Here is a 24,644-nt window from a genome sequence, read left to right as displayed (position 1 = left end):
ACCGCCGCCCGCTCATGTGGGCTTTCGTGGGCCGGTCGTCCTGGTCCTCGGGGGCCGCGCGCCGGGGGCTGCGGGGCCGCCGGGCCGCGCGGACCCTCGGGGCTACTCGCAGGAACTACAGCTCCGGCGACCTCAAGGTGACCACTCTGCGGGCTTTGAAGCGTGCAGGGTTTCTCGGGGCTGGCTGTGCACCGACTCGCGAGCCTAGAGCGGATTCCAGAGCGCCGCTCGGGGCCGGAGTCCCCACGTCTTCCACCGGGATGACCTTGGGCGAGTCACTTCACTTTTCCTAGTTGGTAATGTCAAGGGATTCGTTGATTTGTTTATGCGAGGCACTGCGGAAGCTGCTGGTAAAACTTCGTTTTCTTGCAACTCATGAGCTGTGACTTGCTGCTCGTTTTGTTGAAGGAGGTACCAGTCCAGGCTCTAGTGGCTTATTGACGAGGTTAGACAAGTACCTAGAATGCAGGAAGAGCTGGGTGTGCCTATAATCGCTTGTTTATTATTTCACTTTACCTTGCTCAGAGCAAATCTGTGCGATTCTGACTTTTTGTGGTTGGAAAGGGTGGAGGAGCAGAAACTTTTTAAAATGATCTGATAACTGCAGAGATACAGTTTAGGCCGAAAAGTGAAGTGATTGAATGCAAGTTTTTCATTCCATGTAGGTGGAAAAATGAGACTTTATAGTTAATAATCTTTGGCCCTCTCTATACATGCCTGTGGTTTTAAATTTAGATTTTTACTGCAATTCAGAGTTCTTAAAGAGATGATGCAGTTCTGTATATCTTTAGAATTGAAGGACAAAAAAGGAAAAAAATTACAGGGCAAACAAGAATTAGGGTTTTTTGGCAGAATATTTCAGATAATATAATTGTGCTTTTATTATCTGTCTAGCGTTGGGGCAGTTATAAAGAAGCTTATGCAAATTTTGTATTTCGTTATTTCATTTTTTTGGCTGATTGTGAAATAATATATATGATTGCAAAAATAAAATGTTTAGAGTACTAAACAACTGGCATATTTTATTTGACACCAATTCCCAGCGGTTTGTGATGTGTTTAGGTACAGCGTTAGGAGCTTCATTCTTAAAATATTTTTAAAGTTCTGAGTGATTTAAAAGACTTTGACTGATGTAATCTTTTTTCTTTCTCTTCAGAGAAGCTGCAAAGGTAACAAAATTGTATCTAAAGTAAAACTCTGAAGACCATTAGGAGCACAGATTTTTCTTTCTTATTTTTTTTGAGTCGGGATCTCACTCTTGTCACTCAGGCTGGAGTGCAGTGTGGCAGGATCACAGCTCACTGCAGCTGTGACCTCCTGGGCTCAGGTGATCCTTCTGCCTCATCTCCTTAGTACCCTGGGACTATAGGCAGGTGCCACCTCGTGTGGCTAATTTGATGATTTTTTTGTAGAGACAAAAATCTCATTATATTGCCCAGGTAGTTCTCAAACTCCTGGACTCAAGCAGTCCTCCCTCCTTGGCATCCAAAAGTGCTGAGATTATAGGTGTGAGTCACCGTGCCCTCCAGGAACACAAATTTTTAATATAAATCTGGTTCCTGGTTAAATGTGTTACAGGAGCAGAAAGTTTTCTTTCATTCTTTCAGCTTTTTTGTAGCTCCTTTGCCACAAGAGGTTTTGCTGGACAAGAAATTCTTAGGCTGTCAAAAGTGTCTTGTGTTCCCCATTCACGAAAATAAATTCTGTTCCTGATTAGCCCTAAAAGTGGTAGAAATATTAAATAAGGACATATTATTTAGCTATATGGTTACCTTTGACTATTAAACTGGTGTTCCTTGTAATATTAGCTTAGCTATACATGTCTTTATTGCCAGATTAATATAAACAATACAAATGCTAGAAATGAAATTGTTTAAAGATTAAAATAATATTCTCTGAATTAGTGTTCTTGTTTTGTGGTATGGAAAGCTTATACTCCTAAATGTGATATTTCTTTCCCCTCTCTAGGGAAAACTTGACATGTCTAGATTTCCTGTTGAAAATATTAGAAATTTCAGTATCATTGCACATGTGGATCATGGCAAAAGTACTTTAGCTGACAGGCTCCTAGAACTTACAGGTATTTTTATTTTATAATATATACTTAATTGATGGCTGTTAGTAATTGGAAATTACTTTTACTATGCTCTTTCAAATTGGCTTAGAGAAATATCAGTAAGTGTTTTCTATTTATAGGGACAATTGATAAAACAAAGAATAATAAGCAGGTTCTTGACAAATTACAAGTGGAACGAGAAAGGGGAATCACTGTAAAAGCACAGACAGCTTCTCTTTTTTACAATTGTGAAGGAAAGCAGTACCTTTTGAATCTCATTGATACACCGGTAAGTTTAATGTCAATTTTGCATGTATTGTTAAAGTCAGCATTGTGTTAGTAGTGCAAACAAATCCTTGTTTAGTTTTTGAACTGAATATTAAACCTCTATCTTTGCTTTTTATTTTTTCAATGTTCTTGCGTTAGCATACATTGTTTCAAAAGTGCACACTTAAAAGAAAAGTATATTTAATAGCTTCTCTTCAAGTAGAGTCAGTAGGTTTGCTATAATGCCCTTTCTTAAAAAATTACAGCTAACATTTAGAGGTTTCAATATTTTTTGTTTTTCAGGGCCATGTTGATTTTAGTTATGAAGTATCCAGGTCACTTTCTGCTTGCCAGGGTGTTTTACTTGTGGTTGATGCAAATGAGGTAGGCATTTTTTCATTTGTAAAATGTGTGTGATACATGATGTGATATGCCTATTTTGATTGTTTTAAGAGGTTTTCCTTAAAATGTGTTTTGGAAATACGGGTTTTGTATAAAAATAAATTTATTGTATTATTTATTCAAAATCATTTGCTTGGTCCTGTTAACTTGCCATTTTATTACACTATAGAATTCTATGAAATTGACTAGTTTTTTTTCATTTTTAAAAGCTGATCAGAGGAATTGTTCAAAAAATTATTGTATTTTTTGTTACGTATGATGTTATCAGTGCAGTCTACCAATACTCCCCACAAATTGTAGCAGTTCCTAATCTGAGTTTTCCATTAGTTTTTAGCAGATGTTGAAAATAAATCTTTAGTTTTTAGATCATTTTTTATGATTTTAAGGCAATAATTTGGAAAGTGTTAGTTTTTTTTAAAAAAATTAGTCAATAATATTATCAAGTTGCTTTTTTTTGGTGGTGTAAACCATAAAAACATTCAGCAGATAGCATATAAGAGCTGTGATATAATGAAGTATGCTTTTGGTAATTCTGTTTCTCACAGACGCTTCATTTCAAAACCCAAAGGTTTTGTTGTTGGTAGTGGTGGTATGTGTTAAGCCTTCCTGATCCTGCCAGGGAAAGTCAGTCTCTACCTTATGTACATAGTACTGGGCTCTCTAAACTGTGTTGCATGGCAGTGTCCTCTGGTAGGCTTTGAGGTCCTTGGGGGTCCTTGTTTCATCTTTGTGTCTCCAATGTCTGACATAGTCCCTGGTACAGAAAAGGCCCTCCAGTAAATGCCTCCTGGACTGAAAGGAATGATCCAGATGCATGGAAGTTTAGGTACCATAGCTTATGTGCCCTGTACCTCTGCTTGGGGCTTCATATCTCAAATTTAGGAGACTGACTGTTGGCTCACCCTTCTTGGTGTGGTTATTGCTTTACCATAAACCATCTTCATTTTGACAGCCAAGATGAAAATGGAGAGAAAGGTAGGAAGGGCAGACATAGGGCATTTTGTTTAATTTTATCATTAGAGTGATACAAAACCTCAGTTTTGATGAGGATATGTGGAATGCTCTTGAATTACAAGTTTTATTATAGATAGTAGAAGTCATCTCAATATCTTATGTCTTGATATTTCTAGGGTATTCAAGCCCAAACTGTAGCAAACTTCTTTCTTGCCTTTGAAGCACAGCTATCAGTAATTCCAGTTATAAACAAGGTAATTACAATGAGACAACAATGTTATTTATTATTTCACTTTTTAAAAGTATAGTTAGTGTTTAAATGTTAGTTGAGCTATTTATTTCTTTGACTTGCATATAACAGCATTGTAACTCAAACTCCTATACACTTGCATGTAGTTGAGAAGATTGTTCCCTGAATTATACGGGGTGACTGAGCATCATTTCTGTAGGAAAAGGATTCTGGGCAGACAAAACATGTCTGTCATACTAAACTGTTCATAGGAAAAGAAAAGGAGTTTATGATGGAGGAGGAAGCAGTACAACACATGAAACAACACTTCATTGCCCAGCTTCACATTGTCTGCAAACCTCCATTTCATATTTTAAAATTAATAAATTAAGACTCTTAATTTTAAAATCTGCATTGCTTTAAATTATATTTCTTTATATTGGAGTTAAGTTTCAAAGAAATGTGGCCATAGGTAAGATAGCTTGAGGTCAGACAATGTTATATTTAACTTTTAAAAGTAGTTCACATGGTGCTAATCGATAAATTGTTACTAACTTGTCTACTGCCTTGAGAGCTAACTGCTTAAATTTTTTGCATGCTCTGCTAGCTTCTATTTTTTAGTAGTCATGTTTATTAAACTGGGCTACATATATGTGGATTATTTTAATACTTTTGGAAAAAATCATAGGAAGGGTTAAAGCAGGGAAGCTTTTAATTATCTCCAAGTTCTGTTAATACATAATGCATCTTTTGTAAACTAATGGTAATGGATTTTTTTTAAAAGATAGATCTGAAGAATGCTGATCCTGAAAGGGTTGAAAAACAAGTTGAAAAAGTGTTTGATATTCCAAGTGATGAATGTATTAAGGTAAAATACTTATTTTTTTAAAAAAGGTTATGCTTTTAAAAATCTCAGGGAATTGGCCTGAGTGAAATTTCATGGTATTTGATAACTGGCATTCTATATATATTATTTTGTTTTTACAAAGTTCTTTTATATCATTTGATCCTCACCAGGAACCCTTTTTGTATTTTTATATAATGTATATTGAAAGTATTGCAGTGTTACAGTTAAAAGGAACTAAGCCTTAAACATTTTGTCACTTTTCAAAGATTAGAGATACAGTTAGCCAGTGTGCCAGGACAAAAACATAGGCCTTCTGAAATCCCCTGCAATTATTGCCTCTATGGAAATAATTGTCTTTGAAGAAGGAATTTGTATGTATCAGTTCTGGAATTGAAAAAAACCTATTTTATAAATAAGCTAGCTATACTAATGCTAAGAAACAGTAGATTTTATTTATATCAAAGTTGCTACCATTTTAAATTTGAATTTTTACTTACTTTTCAAATGATAGTTTTCTTGTCAAAGAGCCACTGCCAAACTGCTATACTACATGGTGGTGCAGTATGTCAGTGCAGTAATGGGTTTTTCTTTCAATCGCGTGCGATTTTTGAAAGGGCAATTTTTTTTTGTTTGTTTAACCTAAACACAATAGATGATTATATACAAGCTGGTAATAACTGGATAAAGTACTAATTTTTAAAATTTGATCTATACATACAATTTAGTGTATCTTATGAGGGACCTCATAAAGCAGTCAACTTGAAATTATATTTTGGATTCTGTTAAGTTAAAGTACAATTAACTAATTCTGATTTTAATCTTCACAAAATTCATTCAGAGATGTACTTGGTATTTGTTTGGGGCGTGGCACTGACCAAGACAGACAAAAATAATTATCAATGAAAAATCTTTTATTCTCGGGAAGATACTAATACATGGAGTGACATAGGAAAAGCTTCTCTGATAAACTGAGACCTGAAGGAATGAAAAGTTTTGAGAAGAGCATTTCAGGAAAAGAGCAAGTCTAAAGGACTGAAAATAGGACAAGATTTGGCATGTTTAAAGATCAATGGGCTAACCAGCTAGCATTAGTAGCCCACATATGAAATTATCATGACTGAGCATAAACTATACATATGAAAATGAAAGGAGCTTATGATCTAGGAGGAAACAGGATAACAAATATAACAATTCAGTGTTAAACTAAGCACTATCTATAAACCTTCATTTCACACTTTAAAATTATTAGGTTAACCTTAATTTTAAAATCTGCCTTGCATTATATTTATTGGAATTGGAGTTGAGTTTATAAGAAGCAAGGCCATAGGTAAGACAGCTTGTTAGACACAGGAAATGAATTAGACCATTTATTTGATTTTTCTCAGTAACGTTAAGCTGCTTTGTACATAGGCATAGAAGAGGGAGGCACACAACTAGATGCAGTCAAGGCTGAGGTTTACCAGCTGCTTATGATAGGGAGTGAATAGAAAGTGGTTGAGCATGATTGTAAATAGTGAATCTTGGAGTCCCAGCTAGGAAAAGATGGGGAGGGGAATAATGGATGACATAAAGTAGTATATTCAGTAGAGTAGAAGTTATGAACTATTGTAAAGAAGGTACTAGAATCTATAGCAATGGTTCTTAATGGTGGGTGGTTTTGTGGCCTCCCCCATTCCCCAACCAGGGGACATTAGACAATGTCTGGAGACATTTTTGGTTGTCACAACTTGGGAAGGATGCTAGTGTTGTGGGTAAATGAGGTACCCTGGTTGTTGCTGAACATCCTGTAATGCACAGGACAGCCTTCCAAAACAGGGAATGGTCTGGCCTAAAATGTCAATAATGTTGAGATGGAAAAATCCTGGTCTAGGGTAAGTTTGCAGTGTAGGAGGTTTTGAAATAAAAAATTCAGAGAGAGTTCATTTACTACTGGTGATCACCAGATCAGTTACAAGCATGTGGTTTGACTCTTGGCTTGCTTTTCCAGGGTGAGAGTGGTAAAATAGTAATATGCCTTGTAGTGACATGTCATCTACATCTGTTTTTTTATTCTGTCTACACAAGAACTGTTTTTTTATTCTGTCTACACAAGAACCTTGAGATTTAGGCAGAATATGAATAATCACTTCATTTTTCAGGTGAGGAAATTGAAGTTCAAGGAGATAGGTACTAAAGTCTTGCATTCCATGCACAAATGTGATAGTTATCCAGATTTTTTGAACTCTTAGTACATTTTTCAAATGATGAAATTGAAGTTCAAGGAGATAGGTCCTGGTTAAAGTCATGTATTCCATACACAGATGTGATAGTCACCCAGATTTGTTGAACTCTTAGTTCATTGCTCTTTCAATATGATAATCAGAAGGCTCTTATAATTCATTCCTAGAACAGTAATAGAAGAATACATTGTTTGCTTGGTGTTTTTCTTTTTGCTATATTCTTCAAATTGATAACTGTTAGAATTCTTTCTTCCTTCTGATCATGTATAAGTCATCAGAATAAAAAAGTATAGTTTTAACTTTAAATACTTATTCACTTGGATATTTTTAGATTTCTGCTAAACTTGGAACAAATGTTGAAAATGTTATTAAGGCAGTTATCGAAAGAATACCTCCGTAAGTATTTTGCAATTTTCATACTTTATATTTAATAGTTTAAAAACTATTAATTTGATCTGTTATTTTCTCTTACTGGGTATGACAAATACTCTTGTAGTCAGTGAGAATAAATTGGTTTGCTTTTGGTAATATGTAGAAGGTAAATACTAATATGTAGAAAGTAAAAGAAAAAGCAAGGATAGGGATCTCTTTTTGACAGTGACTATAATAGACTTAAATGCACTAGCAATTATTGTTCTTTAAACTGAACAGATATATTAATAATTAAAAATTTAAAACTAGAGGTTGAATTAAATCTTTTTTTGTATTCTGTTAAAAAGTGTGTTTATTTTGGCCATTGGGTATCAACCTTTCTCTAGAACTAGAATACATTAAGTATAATATCTAAGTTGAAAATAGGAATTTTATTAAGATTTTAATTAGTATGTACTTTTTACTTATATTTACTAGTCCTAAAGTGCATCGCAAAAATCCCCTGAGAGCTTTGGTATTTGACTCCACTTTTGACCAGTATAGAGGTGTAATAGCCAACGTAGCATTATTTGATGGAGTGGTTTCCAAAGGAGATAAAATTATATCTGCACATACTCAAAAGACTTATGAAGTTAATGAAGTAGGAGTTTTGAATCCTAATGAGCAGCCAACTCATAAATTGTAAGTAATCTGCATTAGTAATTAAAATGTATGTTTATGTGTTTCTGTTTCTGTCTTTTTCTCAATTTAGTATGCTTAGAATAATCCCAGTTTGCTAACTTTTAAAAATTGCAACTATTAAATGCAGTTATACAGCAAATACTCTATCAAGTTTCATGCATGATAGATAGTAGGAGCTTCAATGGATATAAATTATAATTGATATATTTTTATTCTTCATGACTAGTCATAACTAATTTTATGCTTTAGTGTAGATTGGGTCTTAAATTGATGTATTTGTTGAGACAGTGAAAGAGTGAGTTCCTGCCACCCTCATTCATATTAAATATCACTTTTGACATTTAAATCTTTATAAGTAGATTTTCCAACACAATGTAGTATAGAAACTTTAATAAATCTTGAGTGTGGAATTTATGATAAGACCTTGACTAAAATTCATGGGAAGTGAAATTAGCAAGGTGATATGCATTAGAAAATCAGATCTGAGTTCACTTATAAGATAGCTGTTTACTGACTGCCTACTGTATGTCAGGCAGTAATGAGACAGGACTTTGGGTACATAGTTTGAGCTTTCTAAGGTCCTGTTTTCCTCATCTATAAAAGTTATTGAACCTGATGACTATGTAGTTCACATTTAAGGGTTTAGTGTATGTCTAAAAAGATCATTATGTTGCTCATTACATTTTTTGGGTCAGAAAGTTTATTTTTAAATTTTACTGACATTTTAAATTTTTTTGAGTCAGAATCTCACACTGTTGCTCAGGCTGGAGTACAGTGACACACTCGTTGCCACCACAGTCTCGACCTGCTGGGCTCAGGCCATCCTTCTACCTCAGCCTTCCAAGTAGCTGGAACCACATGTGTGCCACCATGCCTGACTGATTTTTTATTTATTTTAGAGTCGGGGTCTCACCATATTGCCCAAGCTGGTCTCGAATCCATGGACTCAGGCAATCCTCTTGCCTCTACCTCCCAAAGTACTGGGATTACAGGCATGAGCCACCGTGCCTGACCCACTGACGTATTTTAAAAGGCTGTTTATATTCTGCCATATATACTGGATATTATTGCATCTTCATGTAAGGTTCTTGTACCTCATCCTAAGTGTAATTTGTTACTATGTAGAAATTTTTTTTTTAAATTAAGTTTAAACTCTGGTCAAGGAATTTGCTCTTTTTTTCTACAAGACGAACATCAAATGTCAGATTTGTTGAGTTCACATTTTTCTGCTTGATTAAACATTTACCTTTTTCCCCCTTTGTTAAGAATAACACAACTCATTAATAAAATAAACATCACAGGTAGTATACTGTGCTTCTGCACTTATCAGTTCACTATGTTGACAATCTGTTTTAGAAGTTGTTTTTAATTTGCAGGGTCATGAAGAAGACCTTAGGCTTGTGGAACAGAGTTCTAATTTATTGTAGGATGTGCTGTATTCATTGCTGACAAACTTTAGAGTTTGAGAATTGATACGTAGCACTTATTTTCAGTTTGATGAGGTTTTGTTTGTAAAGTGTGTGATTGTTTCCAGGGAAAGTAGAACTAACTGTGAGTATGTACTTGAAACATTAAAGCAGTAAATATTTGCATATAATAATTTTATTTAGATATGCAGGACAGGTGGGCTATCTGATTGCTGGGATGAAAGATGTCACTGAAGCGCAAATAGGAGATACGTTATATTTACATAAACAACCAGTGGAACCCTTGCCTGGGTTTAAATCAGCGAAACCAATGGTATTTGCAGGTGAGGAGCCCACAGATTCAAAGGTTGAGGGCCAAAATATTTTAAAACTATAAGTCCTATCTCTATGGCGAAAGAAAAATTACTAGACAATAAATACACATTCTGGTTAGTTTAAATAATTGCTAATGCCAGGCTATTCTGTTTCACATAATTGTTCTTTGTGCTACTTATAGGTTTATAATTTCATATGTATGATGAAATTCTATGTGAAAGACCATTTAGGACTCCTTAAGACATAAGCTCCTAAGAAACAGTCTCTGACATACAGAACACAGTAATATGAATTTTCTTGTTGTTTCTGTAGGAAGTTAATCCATTATTATATTTGAAACACTTTTCTAATTAAGCTGTTTTTATTTTTAATTACCAGTAAACATTTGCTGAGTGTCTTCCTTTTAGCTCGTCTTTCATTAATGTTGTATTTTTGTAGACCTGACAGAATAGAATGCCTCACTTGTGTATAGTTTCAGAATCTTTTACTACTATGTAGTATTACAGATAAGGAAAACTTGATTGAAGGTCATCAAGTTACTCTGTGCTGGGTATCTGGCCCTTGGTTTTTCCCTATGGTCTCTGTCATTGGGAAGCATGAACTTTGTTTACTTCTGCCTTCAGACAAAGTCAGTCATCTGGATTTTGGAAGACTTGAGAGATGTAGATGGACTTCAGAGGTGTCAGATGAAAGAGATTCTGATGAATCAGTAGTAACTTGCATAGTTTTTACCAGTGAATTGCAAAAAGCAAAATTTACCTTTGGTCTTAATAGCTAATCTGCTGTAGAGAATTGAAAGTTCAATGCGTTTTTCATTTCTCCTATTTTTATCTACTAATGGAGTTTCATTTGTGTTGTGGAGTGTCTTATGTTTTTGTTTTTTGAAATTAACACAATATATTTTCCTAATAGGCCTAATTCCTGTGGTTCTTTATTGTTTTTCTTGCCCCTGCATTTTTGCAAAAGGATTAAAAAACAATTGGAGTGTGATTCTAGTTGTATATTCTTTAAGGCTAATGACTTGCCAAGGTATTTTGAAACCAATTACAACATTCAGACATTTTTTGCAAACCAATATTTTGGTTAATAAAATACAAGAAAGTAATTTAAAAGGTCAATGATGAATTTTAAATTTGGGAGTACTGCATATTGGTTTGGTCTGTAGGCAGCTTATTGCATATGATAATTAGAAATCATTTGTGTCCTCAGGAATGTACCCTGTAGACCAATCTGAATATAACAACCTGAAGAGTGCTGTAGAAAAACTGACTTTAAATGACTCTAGTGTCACAGTTCATCGAGATAGTAGCCTTGCCCTTGGTGCTGGCTGGAGGTAAGATTGACTCACATCGTAGAGTCACATTTTGATAGGAAAGTGACGTTTAAATGGTGCATTGCTCTTGAACATTTCAGAAAATAAGTTCACATTAGTGTAACATGAAAAACAGTTTGCCTGTTTCACACTGTGGATTCACATTTTATAGATATTTATAGTGGTTTAAAATAGATTTCCAGAGGAGGATTTGAATCTCATTTAATTATGCTGGCATTTAATTGCTTGAATGACTCATAATTCCACCCCTCCTCTACAAAGTAATAATATGTTAATCAAAGAAAATAGAAACTATGGGACATAAACATGTTGGACATTTGTCGTTTTCCTACCCCAGGTTGGGATTTCTTGGACTTTTGCACATGGAAGTTTTCAACCAGCGACTAGAGCAAGAATATAATGCTTCTGTTATTTTGACAACCCCTACTGTTCCATATAAAGCTATTCTTTCATCAACAAAGTTGATAAAGGTATTATAATTTTTAGTACTGTTTTGTATCAGCTAAAGAGGAAGAAAAATACAAATGTGTACATGCAGAATGAAGAAACTTTTTAGTATACTAATAACTATTAAAGCTAACTAAGTATTTATTGGTTAGTAGTAATACAAATCACCGTATTACTGTATGGACAGTGATAGAAAATCTTTTGAAACTAATTTATGCAGGATTTTTCTTAGCCTGGTATAATCTCCACATTATCACAACTGATGCCCTACTGATCATAAAAAGTAAAATTAGTAATAAAAATATTGTTCTAAATCCAGCACAAAGATGAAAAATACAATTTTGGTCATAAGTAATTTATCTTTTAAAAAATGAAGCATTCATTGCTATGGCTGTGGGTAGCTTTACTTTGCAAATTAATGATGAAACAGTTTTATTCCATCTAAGTGACAATTTGTTCACTTTAAGCATGTATTAACTTTGGCATCTATAAAATTTTCCAATAAAATTAGCTTAGTAAACTAATTATCATAATGCCTTATAAGAATCAAATTAAAATGTATTCTTGAGTCATACTTTTTCTAAGTGGTCCATGAAATTTGTTCTGTAAATGTCAATAGTTAGAATATATTATTTATTAATAATTGTTATTAAATGATTACAATGAAAGGGATATTAAAATATAATGCATACTTTTAAGAAACTTGATAATTATATTAAGGTCTTTTAAAAATATTGTTATTTTCTCTAAATTTCAGGAATATAGAGAAAAAGAAATTACAATTGTCAATCCTGCACAGTTCCCTGATAAATCAAAAGTAACACATTATTTGGAGCCAGTTGTTTTGGGCACTATTATCACACCAGATGAATACACTGGAAAAATAATGATGCTTTGCCAGGTATAAATGCAGTATGGTTTAATATAAAAGTTTTAGTACTCTGAAACAGTGGTTCCCTGCTCAGGTTTTGAAAAGGTTCTCTCTACTGAGCATACTGAACTTTTTTTTTTTTTTTTGCATTAGAGTCTCACTCTGTCGCCCAGACTGGAGTGCAGTGGCTGCTTGATTTATTGTAGAGATAAAGTCTCGCCAAGTTGCCCAGGCAGGTCTCGAACCCGCGGGCTCAGGCAGTCCACTCACCTCGGCCTCCCAAAGCGAGGAATTACAGGCTGAGCCACCAAGCCTGACTGAAAACTTGATTTTAAATAAAAATATAATCAGTATTTTTGATCATCTGTCTTAATTTACTGAGTTGATATTCTAGCTCAAAGGAAAGAAAAAAGTAGTTTCTTTTAGACTTTTTGAGTATTTGAAGTTGACTATAGTTTGAAAGCTAATTAATTATAAGTACTTCATGGACCATGTAGATTAGGAGGTATTGCCCATTTAGCTTTTCTTCTTGCAACATAGTAATAATTGATTTAATCCATAAGTGGGATGTAATCATATTCCTTAAAAAGCACCTATGTGAAGGATTCTGACACATTGGAAAGTGTAAATTGGTGACTTGAATTTTTATGTTAGCACAAGCTAGATTGTAATTTTGGTTGTTATATAATTTCTCTGGACTTGATTTCCTTATTTGTAAAATAGAAAGTAGGACATTGACTTTATATATAGTTACACTTGACTTACTGCTAAATAAAATACTGTGTTATTTAACAAAATAAAACTTTAAAGACAAAGGATTAAAGGCTTTGGTGGCAAACATAATATAATTGAAATACAAGATGGTTCTCCCTGGATTATAAATATTGCTCATAAGTGTGTACCAGACCATTTAAGAACTACAGTATTCCTTGCTACTTAAGTAGGTTATCATGAAGCCCTTTTTTTTCCCTTTTTAGGCGCGAAGAGCAGTTCAGAAGAATATGATGTTTATAGATCAAGATAGAGTTATGCTTAAATATCTCTTCCCTTTGAATGAAATTGTGGTAGATTTTTATGATTCTTTAAAGTCCCTATCCTCTGGATATGCCAGGTAAGAAGTTAATAGGAACCTCAGATACCTGGACAACTTTTTTGAAATAATGAACAACAAGAGTGTATTAATACTTATTTAGTATTCTCAACTCTCTTGAAGATAGTTAAGAATTATACTTTAAAGTTAGAAAGGCTTCGAATAGCCATATAGGTGTTGCAGAATACCTGTAATTTGCTTGATAGGAGAAAAGGTTCCTTCGATTCATTATCAAACTATTATTACTACTCTTATAATGAAAAAATGTTAGTGCTCTCTTCATAAAAAGAGTTGTATTCCTTCTGTCTTTTAATTACGAATTATATATAATTTCAGAAAGCCACTGTAACCTCAGTGGCACTTATAAATTGTATTTTATGGAATCTCAGGAATATCTATTTTTGTATTAGAAGTACACACTCAGTCTATTAAAAAGGCTAGGCGTGCCCCTGCATTAGTGAACGCTTTAATAACTTGGTCTTTCCAGGATAGTAGTCCATTGTGCACAGCACTTTCGGAGGCAAAGGTCAGAGGATTGCCTGACTTCAGGGGTTTGAGACCAGCCTAAGCAACGTGGTAAGACCTCGTTTTTATAATAATTCAAAAAATTAGTAGGTCATGGTAGCACATTCCTGTGCTTCCAGATACTTGGAAAGCTGGGGCAGAAGGATCACCCGAGTCCAGCCTGGATGACAGAGTGAGACTCCAACTCAAAAAAAAAAAAGAAGAAGAAGAAGAAGAAGAAAACCATTGTGCATTTCACAGGAGAACATGGAAAACAGCCAGATGAAAATGAAACTGAGAGTTCATATTAAATAAGAATTGAGGAACTCAGTGCATATACTATAGGGAGTCTTTGTTTTTTTTTTTTGTTTTTTTTTTTAAAGAGTCAGGGTCTCACTCTGTTGGCCCAGGCTGAGTGCAGTGGCATAATCCCAGCTCACTGCAACCTCAACCTCCTGGGCTGAAGTAATGCTCCCACATCAGCCTCTTGGACTATAGGCATGTGTCACCACGCCCAGCTGATTTTGGGATTTTTTTGTAGAGTTGAGGTCTCCCTCCATTGCCTAGGCTGGTCTCTAAATCCTGGGCTCAAGCATTCTTCCCACCTTAGCTTCTCAAAGTGTTGGGATTATAAGCAGGACCCACCATGCCCAGCCTGGGAGCCTTTTTTGTTGGGGAAAATAACTAGCCAGTCTCAGTATCTTAAAAGCTTATGTTGCAAGATAATATATAGTAGGGTATAAAGGAAAAGTGAAACATACTGGAGAAGTAGAGGGTGAAAAAGTGAACATTTGCTACTTCACCTGCACAATGCATGCATGTGAAAATATTAACATTAAAAAAAAACTCTAGTGTTTAAAGACCATACTGCAGTGACCTGTAAGCTTAACTTTTAGTCAGTTTTTCGTGAAGAGAGTCAGTATAAAGTCTTTTTACCAAGGAATCTTCTTTAATGTTCATGTGTATTGAGAATTTTTTTCTACTTTGTCACCTTTTTTTTTTTTCTTTCATGACTTCAGCAAATATTTCTAGAGCATATAAGTGGCAGTGGAATTTAAGGTAAAACAAATGGAGGTTACATGTTAAAATTACTATAATTAAAAGGATGACTACTAAGTTTAGTGTTTATATGAATATTTTTAACAAAATCCTGTCAATTTTAGTTTGCATTTGGGTAGTGCTTTCTCAGTTCTAAGTGATCCCAGAAGATTTTCTTAGCTTGGAAACTTAAATACATTTTTAATGCGAGACCTCATCTCTACAATAAATCAAAAAATCAGCTGGGCGTGGTAGCGTGCGCCTGTAATTCCGGCTACTTGGAAGGCTGAGGCGGAAGGATCGCCGGAGCCCAGCAGGTCGAGGCTGCGGTGGCCGGGAGCGGCCACTGCACTCCAGTCTGGGTGAGAGAGTGAGACTCCAACTCAAAAAAATAAAAAATAAAATAAATAAATAAAAGATAATTTTTCAGCCGGGCTCGGTGGCTCAGCCTGTAATCCTGCACTTTGGGAGGCTGAGGTGAGTGAATTGCCTGAGCCCGTGGGTTCAAGACCCGCCTGGGCAACTTGGTGAGACCTCATCTCTACAATAAATCAAAAAAATTAGCCGAGCGTGGTAGTGCACGCCTGTAGTTCTGGCTACTTGGAAGGCTGAAGCAGAAGGATCGCTGGAGCCCAGCAAGTCGAGGCTGCAGTGGCTGGGAGTGGCCACTGCACTCCAGTCTGGGTGACAGAGTGAGATTCCAACTCAAAAAAAAAAAAAGATAATTTTTGTGTTCAAAATGGATGTTTTTTATATGCAGTCAGTTCTACACTTAACAGAAATTCACCATTGGCTGGGCACCGTGGCTCATGTTTGTAATGCAAGCACTTTGGGAGGCCCAGGTTGGGAATATTGCTTGAACCTAGGAGTTCATGACCAGTCACAGATCTCCAATGGATTGAGATCAGGAAAAATTTATACCAAATGGCAATCAACTGCAACTGTGTCAGAGCAGGTATTCCTTTGTTATACAAGGACTACAGAGGAGTCTAATTAAAAAGCCCTTTTCCCTCAACCCATAACCCCATTAGCTTCTTGGAGTTTCAAATGTGTTTTCTGCATTCTAAAGAACACAAGAATACCTGTGTTTTGAATAGAATTAGCTTTCCATTTGATTTCCTTGGAAACACAAACATCATTTTGTAATGATTTATTTTGAAAAAAGAAATTCTAAGATTCTGAGCACAGAACATACAAAATTTGGAGCTGTGCACAACTTCAAAATTAGGGACCATGTCTGTGATTTTCTTTGTATTCTGCATAGTAAATGTTGATTAAGTGATGAATGCTGAAGAATGGATGACTTTAGCAACACCTCAGGCAATATCCTGGTAATAGAGTGTATTAGTCCTACTGAACGCCTTTAGAAACCAAATATATTTGTAGGCACCAGTTGTTTTAAAATTAATACAGTAGAAGTATACATTTTCTTGCCCATGCGTGGGAAACTTGTAAGCATAATTGATATTTTCTTTCTTGTTACCCATCAGTTTTGTAAGCTAAACATCTGTATGTTTGTTTTGCTTTGAAGCTTTGACCACATTGTTAAGCGTAATGGCTGAAATTAAGTGCACATCTACACTAAGCTAGGCTCTATTCTAAACACTATGTACTAAGCACTGCTCTAATTGGTTCACATGTATTAATTAAACTCATTTAATCCTCACAAAAGCCCTGTGAACGTTCAAGCTGAAGAACCATATAGGAACATTCAAGTCCCCTTTATTGGCTGTTTATACATTATAGCATTTATTTAAATATAGAATTATAATTGGTAATAGAAACTAAAGTGAAAATGTAACTCTTGAATCTGAGAATAACCCATTAATATATAGTATTATCTAAAGCCTGCCAGCTTCTGGGGATATAGGGAAGGAGGGATATCTGTCTTTAGGACTTCTTAGTCTGGTTACCTTTTTTTCTTTTCCTTTCTCCTCTAAATGTATTCCTGTGCTTTTGACCCCCAATTCATAAATTTAAAAAGATGACCTTTGTATTCATTTGTAAGAAACTGTATGTAATATTTTTATGAACTCTTTTGGAGTGTGTATTGGAGGAGGTAGAAAAAAGACATTTTGCAAAAAAAAAAAGTGTAATCTCCTGAAAGTATAATATACGTTTATCACTTTGACTTGTTCTTTATTAGTTTTGATTATGAAGATGCAGGCTACCAGACTGCAGAACTTGTAAAAATGGATATTCTGCTGAATGGAAATATTGTAGAGGAGCTAGTAACTGTAGTACACAAGTAAGTTGAAGAGAAACTAATCATGGAATGTGAATCACTTCTAATGCTTTTTTTGTGGCTTTTGCTCATGTTTATTTGAACAGCTTTATTTTTGAACCTTTTAAAGTCAGTTAAATTTCACTCTACTAACTTTTTCATTTCTCTTTCAAGACTGCTAAAAATAGAAAATAATTTGATAGCCAAAAATAAGTGTGATAGAAATGTTTCCCTTACGATTTTAAACAAAGCAAATGTCTTTTAAGATTTTATGATAGATTTAGCCCTTTGTACTTGGAGACATCTCGTGGACCACCTACTGGCAACTCCATGGCACCTTTTTACAAAATAGTGAAAAATGATTCACTTCATGTTAAATAGTATAGTGTAGGAACCAGTTATTTTATTGTAATGATATTTGGCTTATAATGGAATATTAGACGTTGAGGAACTTACTAATGACAAAAAAGGTCAAAATTTTATATTTTTCTAATGTATGGTAAAGTGTAAAACAGTCACCGATACAGCATTGCAAGTTCATTGATACATGTTGTGCAGTAGTAATTTGTCCAGTCTGAACCACTGTGAAAGCACTTCATACATTCCACATATTGCCAGCTGATATATTTTTACATATATCTCAGTATATGTAAAAAATCATCTCTTTATTTGCTTTTTCATGCAATTTGAATAGAAAACTTCAAGGAAACATACATTTTTGAAAAATTTATGCTGGCGTAAGTTTGTCTTGTTTAATCACCAGCAATCTCTTTATGTTTCTTCAAAGGGGACATCCGAGTGGTTTGCTAGATTTACGATGTCCCCATCTGAGTGCATAGGGTTAGAACTGTGAACAAAAAAGTTTATTATATTTGAAAGAAAATTATAAAAATGAAAAAACCGTCTGTCAAGAAATGACAGACTGGTTAAAATAAATTCTGGGGCACCCATATTATTATATCTTAAGCCATTAAAACTGTTTTGGGATAGTATTTAGTGACAGAAAAATGTGTATTAAATAATGTGAAATGTATCATACTCTATGGTCTCATTTTAAAATATGTTTGTAAAAACTGACTAGAAGGATGTATATGTAAACATTTAAAAATGTTTAACTGGTTTCCAATGGGTAAGGAAAGGGAATCAAGAATGGTTGTTATTCTCTAATGTACATTTCTACATTTTTTGTAGACCATATATAATTTTTTTAAGAAAAGTCATTCATGATTCAGAGAATAAGAAATGTTTATGCTAATTTTCATTTGAACCTCCTCAAGAAGCCGCCTTTACATTAATTATACATATGGGCTAGAAAGATGCTTTACATATTCTTATGTAGGATAGGTAAACAGTTGTGTTTTTCTGCCTCAGAGACAAAGCACACTCGATTGGCAAAGCCATCTGTGAACGGCTAAAGGATTCTCTTCCTCGGCAGCTGTTTGAGATAGCAATTCAAGCTGCTATTGGAAGTAAAATCATTGCAAGAGAAACGTAAGTTGAAATTCATTTTTGTTCCTGAGCTTGTTTTAGAAATGATATACCTTTACATACAAAGCTAAATAATACTGAAAATATTAACCTAATACTGGCCTAAGCTTTAATCTTACTCGTAGAAACAGCATGATAAAGCTATCTGGCTCTGAACTTTACTAATCTAAGTAAGGACTATTACTCTGAATTACTTATATGTATAACACAATTGGATGATGTTACTTACAGTTAATATAATATATATGGATTTGAAGAATTGTTTTTTTTCCATTCATATTAATGAATAACTATATTGAAGATCCTGAGTAAGGAATTTCTTTATGGTTTTATCCCTTTAGGTAGATTGTAAATGAATAAAAACTGAAGTTAAAAGATTTTGGGCTAGATATGGTGGCTTACATTTGTAATCTCAGAACTTTGGGAGGCTGTGGTAGAGGGACTGCTTGGGCCCAGGAGTTTGAGACTAGCCTAGGCAACATAGCAAGACCTTATCTTTACAAAAAAATTAAAAAAAATTTAGATATTTCACCTGAAGCATTCAGCATCACTTCCCAAGAGCTAGGGATATATTCTGAAGTCTTCCATGAAATGGAATTTATAATTCAGAACCCAGGCCGGGCATAGTGATTCATGCCTATAATCACAGCTACTTGGGAGGCTGAAGCAAAAAGATCACTTGGGACCAGGAGTCCAAGATCAGTCTCATACATAGCAAGATCTTTTCTCTTAAGAAAAAAAAAAAAAGACAACGAATGAACAAGCAGCTCTAACTCTTAACAACAAGTACAGGGACTGTCTTGCAGCACTGCTCATTTCTTTTCCTTAATGATCATAAAACTTCTGGGAAATCAGAGATATTTCCTAAGCTATAAAAAGTTGGAAATTGCTATTAAGTGCTAGTTTTACCCAAACACAGTGTATCAGTAGTGGTGAAATACAGCCATCATTTTAATAAAGACTTGAGATAAATTTTAAGTACATTATTGGCAATGAATTTCATTTTCTTACAGTATTTTGCTTTGGTTAGTTATTTTGTGTTTCATAAGTACTCAAGATTAGGCAGAGTGCAGATGACAACCAGGGAACATTCTGGAAAGTACAATTGGAAATAGCAAATAGTCATTCTAACATTAAGTGTGTTGAGGTAGAGAATAACTTAAACAGATTTTTCTGTTTTAAGGAATACATAAAAATGGAGCTATTTTCAAAACTAATCTGGAAATTTCTCAAACATTGTATATCTATCCCAACTTATAACTGCTGGAATAGATATAGCTGGAATAGATATAGCTTACCTTGAGATAGGTTTTATAAAAACCCAAGCCTAGTAATATTCTTTATCTTCCTAGCCACTCCACCCACATTCAGTGGAGGCAGTAATGACATAAAAATCATTCTTGTTTTTTTTTTTTTTAAAGTAGTAGTGATACCAGTATTATTAGGTGAGCCAGAAATAACCATACATAATTCTTTGTAATCAAGGTCACATTGTGCTTTAATTTGGCCTGATCAAGACTGACTACCACATGCCTTCACCTTTTTTCTTAATAAAATGTGCTGGTAATCATATCAAATTTAATTGTTCTTTTATGTCAAGTACATGAAAATAAAACACAAGAGCATTTGAGCTGTTTGCTTATGGCACTTTTAGATAGGTAAGGGCACGATCACTAAAATCTGTAGTAAAGGGGAGGCTGTTTCTGGAATTAAAGGGTTTTCAAACAGTAAATGAAATTATGTACTTAAACTAAATGTTCTCTCTTACAGTGTGAAAGCCTATAGGAAAAATGTTTTGGCAAAATGTGTACGTATCTAGTCATATTTATTCTTTTATAACTTTTATGTGTATAAAACAAAACAAAGATGGTATAAATTAAATATATTGGTATAAATTAAAAGATGGTATAAATATATGGTTTCTATTGTTGGGTTTTTTATTTTTATTTTTTTTGCATTGGCTTTTTACTCTGTTGCCCAGGCTAGAGTGCAGTGGCACGCTCATGGCCACTCCAGCAGTGACCTGCTGGACTCTGGCGATCCGTCTGCCTCAGCCTTCCAGGTAGCTGGAACTACAGGCGTGTGCTACCAGGCCTGGCTAATTTTTTATTTGTTGTAGAGACGAGGTCTTGCCAAGTTGCTTGGACTGTTCTTGAACCCGTGGGTTCAGGCAATCCACTTGCCTTGGCCTCCCAAAGTGCTGGGATTACAGGCTGAGCCACCAAGTCTGGTTTCTATTGTTGTTTTTTTATACACCCTTTACTTCATCTTTAAGTTTTCTTTTTAAATGGGTAAATTTTGACTTGATTTGTTCATTGTGACCACACTTTAAAATATTTTTTCATCTTATTTATACAAATCTTCTTACATGTAATACTTTATAAGGAAGGAATTTCTAACGGTTATTTCTGTGATCTGGGTAACATGTTTTGTTGATCTAATATATAATGAAGATTTTTAAAGATAATGACATATCATATAGTGGGAAGAGTATGGAAATTGATGTCTGCTTCTTCTACATTGCTTTGCCAGAGTTCCCTGTCTCAACTATTAAAATTATTTTTAAGTCAGTTGTCAAAACTGAATGATAAAATTTATTTTCTACATGCTTAGTATAGTTTCTGGCACATTCATTCCTTAGTAATTAGAGTTTCTGGATTAGCAATAAACTATATGATCCAGAATTCCAAGCCTGGATTCAGTAGTAAGAATGGTAATTCTTCCCTGATATACACATTGTAGTACTGGGTTTCCTTGGGAATCTTGACCTCCACATCCACAAAAATAATATTAACGCTTTTATCATTCTTTGAAAAGACAGTAAAATTAGAATCTGCTAGGAATAGTAAGGAGGTAATTTTACAGATGTCTGCCTTATGGACTTAATTTGTAAGATTGTTAGATTGTATTCATGTCTCTGTGTAATTGTATGATTATTTTTCTTTAGAGTGATTTAGACTTCCAATTTTTAAAAATATCTTTCAGTATGGTGGTGATATTACCCGAAAAATGAAACTTTTGAAGAGACAAGCAGAAGGAAAAAAAAAACTGAGGAAAATTGGCAACATTGAAGTTCCTAAAGATGCTTTTATAAAAGTTCTTAAAACACAATCTGATAATTGATGGAAAAACATAAAGCATTTTCATAAATTAAAAACTGAGTATCTTTCTCTCATAGCAATTTATAATATGTTGAAAACAAAATGAAAATTACAAAATTTGCTTTTACTTAAAGGCTTAAATAACCTACTGGATTTTCTTTGAAGGGGTATATAATAAGTGGTAGTAAAAGCTTGCATTCTGAAGCCATGTTGCCTAGTCTCAAATATCTGTTCTATCCACTCACTAGTACAGTGACCTTGACAAGATTATCTTGTCTTTTTTCTCTTTTGTAAAAATCAAGATTATACTATATTACTGCTACCTCCTCAGGTTGTTGCGAAGATTAAATGAGGTAATACATTGAAACACACAGAAGAGTGTATGACACATAGTAAGCACTCAGTTGTAAGTCTTTAGTGTTATCAATAGGTTCTTGGAAAATGGGTTTAAATGACATATAACAGGTCCTTGAATAACGTCATTTCCTTTAAAGTAGTTTCATTATAATTTAAGAAAAAAATGCTGTTTTCCTTTAGGTTGTTACTTTTAAAGTCAATTCCCAAACCTATTGATGACAAGTGAGGACTTGCTGTATTTTAGTTTTGTGAGTATTTTTTCCTTACACTAAAAAATCCTACACTCAAGATTCCATCTAGTTTAAGTTAAAGGATCAAATGTGTTAGCTGGATCAATCTGTCTAATATATATGAAACATTTATTAAGCCGTAATCTCAAATAACATACTACCTAGACATCTGCTCTAGTTTTTCATAACATGTTTGTCAGATCTTCTCAGGTATTAGTTTGAAACTAGGTGGTTTACATATACATGTTAAGTTAAGGGCAGGAGCTGTCTTGTGACATTCAAAATGCATTTGTGTACAATGATGCTGAGTATTAGCAGCAGCTTAATAACTGTGGTTTACATTTCATTATTGAAGACTTTAAAGTATTTAAGTACTTAATTTAAGATTTCACAGCAGGTAAATGGCTATATTACCAGGAAGCTCTTAACCCCTGTGTTTATTCAGTGTAGGTTGTACCACAGCAAGATAACATAATTTAGCCAGTGATTTTTGTCTTTCACCTTGAATGAACTGAATGAGGAATGTCTATTAGGGATAAATACTAACAGTGAATTTTACACTAAGGTTATTATGAGATAATTTTAATTATAGATTAAGATAGTGGGTGGGTATTTACTTAAATTATATGTAGAGGTTAAATATTTAGCCTGTGATTTGGTCCTAGTTACATAAATTAATCAGCCCACACAGATGAAATCTGAAACATCATGACAACAGTATTTTGAAAAATGACAGTATATTTAAAATTAGAGGCCGGGCTCGGTGACTCAGCCTGTAATCCTGCGCCTTGGGAGGCCGAGGTGAGTGAAATGCCTGAGCCTGTGGGTTTGAGACCTGCCTGGGCAACTTGGCAAGACCTCATCTCTACAATAAATGAAAAAAATTAGCCGGGCATGGTAGTGCACACCTGTAGTTCCAGCTACTTGGAAGACTGAGGTGGAAAGATCGCCAGAGCCCAGCAGGTTGAGGCTGCGGTGGCTGGGAGCAGCCACTGCACTCCAGTCTGGGTGACAGAATGAGACTCCAACTCAAAAAAAAATTAGAAAAATAATATAATTGCTAAAAGAAAGTGTTCTGTCATTGCCAAAGGAAAGTTATAAGTTGGTACCTGGCACATAAAATACACTAAGTGTCTGCTGTTTACTACTTTAGCAGTACTAGCCTTTTTAATTCAGACAAATTCTATCCTTCCTTAAACTATGACTGTAGGAAATAGTTTTACTTGAAACTATAGGCAGAGACATTGTCTTTAATAGTACAGTGTTTTCCATAAGCATAACTTCTCTCCCCTGACAACTTTTCCAGTCAGATGATTTTAGTTATTTGAAGTCATATGCTTTCTAAGTGTATTCCATGGAAAGCCTTATATTACTAAGATTTTAGAAGTTATTAAAATAATGCTTAAACAATAATAGCCACCCTTTGTTGATTTTAATATATGACAGCTATTCTGCTGAGCTCTTCTGGTTCCTTCATTTAATCTACATAATGTTTGAGGGAAAGAAGTTATTGGCCATGCTGGAATGCAGTGGTATGATCATAGCTCACTGCAGCCTCCAACTCCTGGGCTCAAGTACTCCTCCCGTGTCAGCCTCCCGAGTAGCTGGGATGGCAGGTGCACCACACCATATCCAGTTAATTTTTATTTTACTTTTTGTGGAGATGGGGTCTCACTATGTTGCCTAGCTGGCCTCAAATGATTCTCACACCTTGACCTCCCAAAGTGCTGAAATGATAGGTATGAGCCACTGAGCCTGGCCAGCCAGACTTTATTGCCCAAGGGCACAGTTGTTGACCAAGCTGGGATTCAGTGGTTTCCTTCTTCAAAGGCAAAGTCTTAATGTCTCTAATGAAATGTCTTTAATAGGCTTCAAAGTTCTTTGCTTAAAAGCAGCTTAGCATCTGAGTTTAGGGAGGAATCTGAGTTTACTGAGGAGCATGAACACATGGACTTCCTGTCCTCAGATACAATAAGGACCTTCAAAGCACAGAAATCACTGGTAAGCCATGCACCAAAACAGGTACCCTCAGCTCTTACTGAGGAGCATGAACACATGGACTTCCTGTCCTCAGATACAATAAGGACCTTCAAAGCACAGAAATCACTGGTAAGCCATGCACCAAAACAGGTACCCTCAGCTCTTTGTTCTAAGGCAGTTTGGACAGTTTGAGGTAAACAACTTGTATTACA

The 24,644-nt window shown here is 34.7% G+C and overlaps 1 protein-coding gene across 2 annotated transcripts; it reads left to right on the top strand.

Annotated features, from left to right (window-relative positions):
- Positions 1-23,202, top strand: GUF1 (GUF1 homolog, GTPase). 2 transcript variants are annotated; one of them, XM_021709799.1, is made up of 18 exons: positions 1-137; positions 1,969-2,080; positions 2,197-2,345; positions 2,627-2,707; positions 3,856-3,933; positions 4,693-4,776; positions 7,306-7,370; positions 7,824-8,027; positions 9,638-9,777; positions 10,979-11,102; positions 11,440-11,572; positions 12,307-12,450; positions 13,398-13,531; positions 17,199-17,300; positions 18,648-18,767; positions 20,535-20,571; positions 21,750-21,896; positions 23,142-23,202. In XM_021709799.1, exons 1-17 carry the CDS (start codon positions 15-17, stop codon positions 21,885-21,887), a joined length of 1,968 nt encoding a protein of 655 aa, XP_021565474.1. In that variant the 5' UTR covers positions 1-14; the 3' UTR covers positions 21,888-21,896; positions 23,142-23,202. The 2 variants fall into 2 exon arrangements, with proteins under 2 accessions (XP_021565474.1, XP_008050861.1); XM_008052670.1 differs by lacking the exon at positions 23,142-23,202 and having other exon boundaries at positions 21,750-22,069.
- Positions 23,203-24,644: the final 1,442 nt, after the last annotated feature.

The sequence above is a fragment of the Carlito syrichta genome, unplaced genomic scaffold (assembly GCF_000164805.1).
Source record: "Carlito syrichta isolate Samal-C Ts95f unplaced genomic scaffold, Tarsius_syrichta-2.0.1 Scaffold287224, whole genome shotgun sequence".
NCBI classification, from domain to species: domain Eukaryota; kingdom Metazoa; phylum Chordata; class Mammalia; order Primates; family Tarsiidae; genus Carlito; species Carlito syrichta.
The sequence above is the reverse complement of the archived record's forward strand: the minus strand, read 5'-3'. Positions and strand labels throughout refer to the sequence as shown.